A 4,989-nucleotide genomic window follows, 5' to 3' on the forward strand; every position below is an offset into this window, starting at 1 on the left:
CAGTCACTTGTTATGCATCAGAGAGTTGGACAATGACCAAGGAGGACAGAAGGAGAATTGATGCCTTTGAGCTGTGGTGCTGGAGAAGAGTATTAGAGTACCATGGACTGCTAGGAAAACAAACAGATTCATCCTGGAAAGGGTTAAACCGGGTGACTCTTTGGAGGCAAGGACTCTGAGGCTCCATCTAACATACTTTGGACATGTTGTAAGAAGAGACTGGTCCTTGGAGAAGGACACCATGCTTGGGAGGGTGGAGGGACAGCGCAGGAGGGGAAAGCCCTCTATGATGTGAATTGATTCGGTGACTGGGGTTATCGGGATGGGAGTGTCAGAGACAAGTGTGATTGGCACAAGACAGAGCAAAGTTTAGAGCTGTTGTGCATAGGGTCGCTATGAGTCGCAAGTGACTCCACGGCACATAACAACAACCTAGTCCTGATGTATTTTAAACGGATTTTTTTACAAAGTTTTCTGTCTTTGTTGTGTATGCAGTAATTAGTAATTTTTATTTTCTAAAGTTAATGTTTATAACTCTTATTTTTCTAGAATATTCTCTGTCTTATCCTAGGGAAGCCTTCTTGCCCTGTGGCAAGCAGCTGTGCTTCAATCCTGAAGGCATACAGTTCAAGGCCACCAGCCACTACGCCAGAGAAGAATAGGCAATCTTCTTCTGTGCAATTAACTGCCTCTGAATACCTGGTGGAGGGTTGGCTATGGGTCTATTCTGACTCGACGATACACAACAACCACAATCCTAAATTGAAAAATTTTTGTAACAAATGAGCAAAGTTGTTGTTCGATGTCATCTAGTTGATTAAGACTCTAATGACCTATGACTTATGACTCGACCCTCTGAACAGCTGGTTGGAACCTTGTCCTGTCCTGTGCCATTGTAATGATCTCTGCCTATTTAAGTCCATTAGAGCAGTCACTGGGTCGGTCCATCTCCTTGAAGGTCTTCCTCTCTGTCACTGAGCATCTACCTTTCCCATCATGATGTCTTTTTCCAAGGACTGGCCCTCCTCATAATATGCCCACTATCCTTGTCTCCAAGGTGTTCCCTGGTTATGCTTCCTCTAAGCCAGATTTGTTTGTTCTTTTGACAGTCCATAAGACATTCTGTTATTTTTTGGTCATAATCATTCAACTTTCAGATGCATCAGAAACAATTGAAAATTACATGTGTAGGAACAACATCATAGCAGTGTGCAAATCATCATGGCACAACACATGATGAGAGAAATGTAGTGGCCTCAGTCCCTGGCAATTGCTAATTTATTTTCTGTTTCTGAATTTGCCTCTTCTAGATTCTTCATATAAGTTTAAAGACTAAAAATGCCTGATCCAAGTCATGGGGTTTACATAATACCCTACCTTAGGGCATAACTGTGTTGATGAAGAAGGCTTGAAGCTCTTACTGAAGATCAAAGAGTTCAATATGGATTGTACCTCAACATCAAGAAACCCAAAATCCTCACCATTGGAAAAATAGGAACCATCATAATAAGTGGAGGGAGAAAAGATTGACTTTGTCAAAGATTTTATTTTACTTGGATCCACAACCAACACCCTTAGGAGCAGCCATCAAGAAATTGAAAGACATTTTGCAGTGAGTGAAAGTACTAAAGAGCCAGGACGTCAGTTTCAAGACTAAGTTGTGCCAACAGAGCTCTTGTGGCAAGCCTAGTGGCAAGGTATTGCACTGCAATCTCGAAGGCACTTGCTTCGAGGCCACCAGCTGCTCTGTGGGAGAAGGATGGGCAAACTCCTCCCATGCAAATAACTGCCTCTGAAAACCTGCTGGACGTTCAGCTGTGGGTTGGTTCCAACTGGATGATATTCAACAGCAGCAAGAAGCTGTGCCATTATATTTTTTTAATGGTTTCTTGTGTATCTGAAGTTGGACAGTAGATAAAGGAGATTGAAGAAGAACTGATACCTATGAATTGTGGTGCTGAAGAAGAGTATTTAATGTCTATCTCATAAACTGTCAAAAGAACAAAACAATTGGTCTTGTAGAAAAGTACAAACTGGATGTTTCTTAGAGTACCTTAGAGACAATGATGGTTGAAATTGGTCACAAATGCTTTGTAAGAAAGGCCAAGTCCTTGAAAACAAACATCATATTAGGAAAGGTAGAGGGACAGTGAAAGAGAGGAAACCCCTCAGTGAGACAGATGGACACAGGGACTGAAACCATTGACTTGAGCATTGCAGAGATTGTGAGCATGGTGCAAGATAAGATAAGGTTTTGATTGGTTGTTTATAGGTTCGTGATGAGTTGTGGTTGACTCACAGGCACCAAAAAACAGCCACCTAAGGTGAACAGTCACACCAGGCAGATACTCATCCTTCAAACAATCAACCATATAAAGTCAAAAGGATGACATTGGCTCAGAACATAAAAAGTCAGAAGGCAAGAAGAAATAGCATAGAAGAATGAAGGGAATGAGTCACAAGAAGTAGGAAGAGTACTGTTACAATGTGTGGATTACTATTAATGCTAAAATAAAATAGGATGTGTGAATATTGGAATGTAAAACTAATTTGCACTGTAGACTTTCACATAAAAAAGTCTTGGCCCCTTGCGTTTTTCTATGTTTAGCTACTAATGTCTACTATTTTTTTGTTTCTATCTCTATTTTTTTTTCCTTTTGACCAAAGTTGCGTTTGTTGGTTTTTTTTTTAGGTTTAAGATTTAAATTTTTCTTTGTGACCTCATGCTCAATATTGTGTGTATATTACTAGGTCTTCTTTGCAAGGCAAAATGTTCTATATAAGAACATTATATGTTCTTTACATGTTTTATTTCATTGTTGTGGTTGTTGTTCTTGTACGCTAGAGTCACAACCAACCCATAGCTGACCCTCTGGTCGGTTTTCATAGGCAATTAGTCACATGGTGCATTGGAGGAGATTTCCTACCCTTCTCTGGCAGAGCAGCTAGTGACCTCGAACCATGTACCTTTAATATTGCAACATGGCTTCTTGCCACTAGACCAACAGAGCTCCTTTTGTATTTCATTACATGTTTTATTTTATTAATTAGATTTAATATAGCCTTTAAAGGAGTCCTGGAGACACAGTGGTTAAAGTGTTTGGCTGCTAACAGGTCAGCAGTTCAAACTCATCAGCTGCTCCATAGGAGAAAAATGTGAACATGTGTTTCTGTAAAGATTACAGCCTTTGAAATCTGGTGGGGCTAAGTATCCTTCTGTCCTCTAAGACTGTTATGTGCTGGGTTAACACTACTGTTTTGGCAGTCTTCTATATTTTTCAATTTTCATGCAATTACACTCCTCTGAGTCATTAAAATGATAGGAAAATGAATGTTTGATAAATGAATGAAAGCTGTCTAATGTCCTGTGGTTAACTATCATTTTGTTCTGTTTTGTCTTTTAGCCAAAGATTGCTGAGGAAAACTTGACATATGCGGAGCTGGAGCTGATTAATCCCTGCCAGGCAGCCAAAGGCATCCCTACCAGTACGGTCTATGCCCAGATCCTCTTTGAGGAGCATAAACTGTAACACCACATCTTTTCAATGTCCTATTTAATATACCTGCCACCTCAGCTATTTATGAAACTGTAGAAACAAAGTCCTTGTTTCAGTACTTCCATGTGTGCCCTCTCTGTGGAGGAAACTTTTTCCAGCTACATTCCAGATGCCTTAGAAGGGAGACAGGACTGCTTTCCACCGAGGGACAGAACCATGGACCTTCCTTGCACAGATCTCCTAGGACACCCTTTTTCTCTCGGCCGAGTCCTGAGTGGTGAGAACTATGGTTCTCCCTTGGAGATCTTCTGCTGAGCCAAACTCTTCACTTGTTCTTCCCCTTGGGTTATTTCCTTTCTTTTAATATTTTTAAATGTTAAGTTTAAGTTTTTCCTGTATCTTATGTCAAGTGTATGGTATATAGCTAGAGGAAATATGTTAAAGAATAAGATGGTTGTTGTTGTGTGCTGTCAAATTGGAACCAACTCACAGCTGACCCTCCAGCAGGTTTTCAGAAGCAGTAAATCACATGGGAGAAGATAATCCATCTTTCTACTGTGAAGCAGCTGACGGATTTGAATTGTGTGCTTTTGAATTGCAGTGAAACTCCTTATAAATAAGCCACTAGAACTCCCTATAAGATTGTAGATAGTACATAAGATAGAATAATTGCTTTTCAAAGCATAGAATTGCATTGCTTGCGCACCAGAATCAAGTTGTGACTGAAGAGCTTCTCTTGTTTTAAACAGATACATGATCCTGAAATACTGTGGGTAAAGTCTCATTTTCTAACAGTGAATTTCTGAATTCCCAGCATCTGCTTCTCCATTCCAGGCCACTCATTCTAGGCCCAAATTGAGGACCATTCTCAGGTCTTCTGTCTCTTTGTTGTGTAGACTTGTCCTGCTGTAACTGCTGGCATGAGGTCTCACTCTGACTATGGTGGTCAATAGAGAACTGCTCCAGAGTGGTTTTCTCAGATGTAATCTTCCCAGATGCAGATTGCCAGGCTTTTCTTCTGTGAAACCACGAGGTGGATTTTAATTGTCCACCTAAGCCTAACAGTCAATCACTTATACCACCCTTACTCTTTATACTGGTGGCGGTTGTTGTTCTAAACCCTGCTCTATCCTATCCAGCCTCATTGTCTCTGACACACCCACTCTGAGTCAATACAAATTCAAATGTTATTTAAGAAGTTTGTGCTCTCCTTTTCCCAGAGGGACATCAGTTTCCCACAAATGACACACCAGTGCAGCAGGCCTCTTCAGAGCTTCACGAGGCTCATCAGCTCTAATGGAGTACTGCCAATGACAGTAGGAGATCCACGCTAATCTGGAAAACTGTCCAGAAGACCTTTCTATTGTGAAGTGCCGTCCCATCTCAGCTCTAATAATCAGCAGGGCTTGAGGCCAGGAATGCATGGAGCGCAATGCTTTGCCTGGAATTTACTCTGTGTTCTTGAAAGAAGCACAGGAAAACTGGACATATT

The 4,989-nt window shown here is 40.9% G+C and overlaps 1 protein-coding gene across 1 annotated transcript in view; it reads left to right on the top strand.

Moving 5' to 3' along the window:
- Nucleotides 1–3,530, top strand: part of VSTM4 (V-set and transmembrane domain containing 4) — a 315,580-nt gene extending 312,050 nt beyond the window's left edge. Inside the window, 1 exon segment of the mRNA XM_006897731.1 lies at nt 3,405–3,530. Coding sequence (XP_006897793.1) covers nt 3,405–3,530 — 126 coding nt within the window.
- The last annotated feature ends 1,459 nt before the right edge of the window (nt 3,531–4,989 follow it).

Source organism: Elephantulus edwardii, unplaced genomic scaffold (genome assembly GCF_000299155.1).
Source record: "Elephantulus edwardii isolate Elephantulus edwardi_28Jun2011 unplaced genomic scaffold, EleEdw1.0 scaffold00213, whole genome shotgun sequence".
In the NCBI taxonomy this organism is placed as follows: Eukaryota; Metazoa; Chordata; class Mammalia; order Macroscelidea; family Macroscelididae; genus Elephantulus; species Elephantulus edwardii.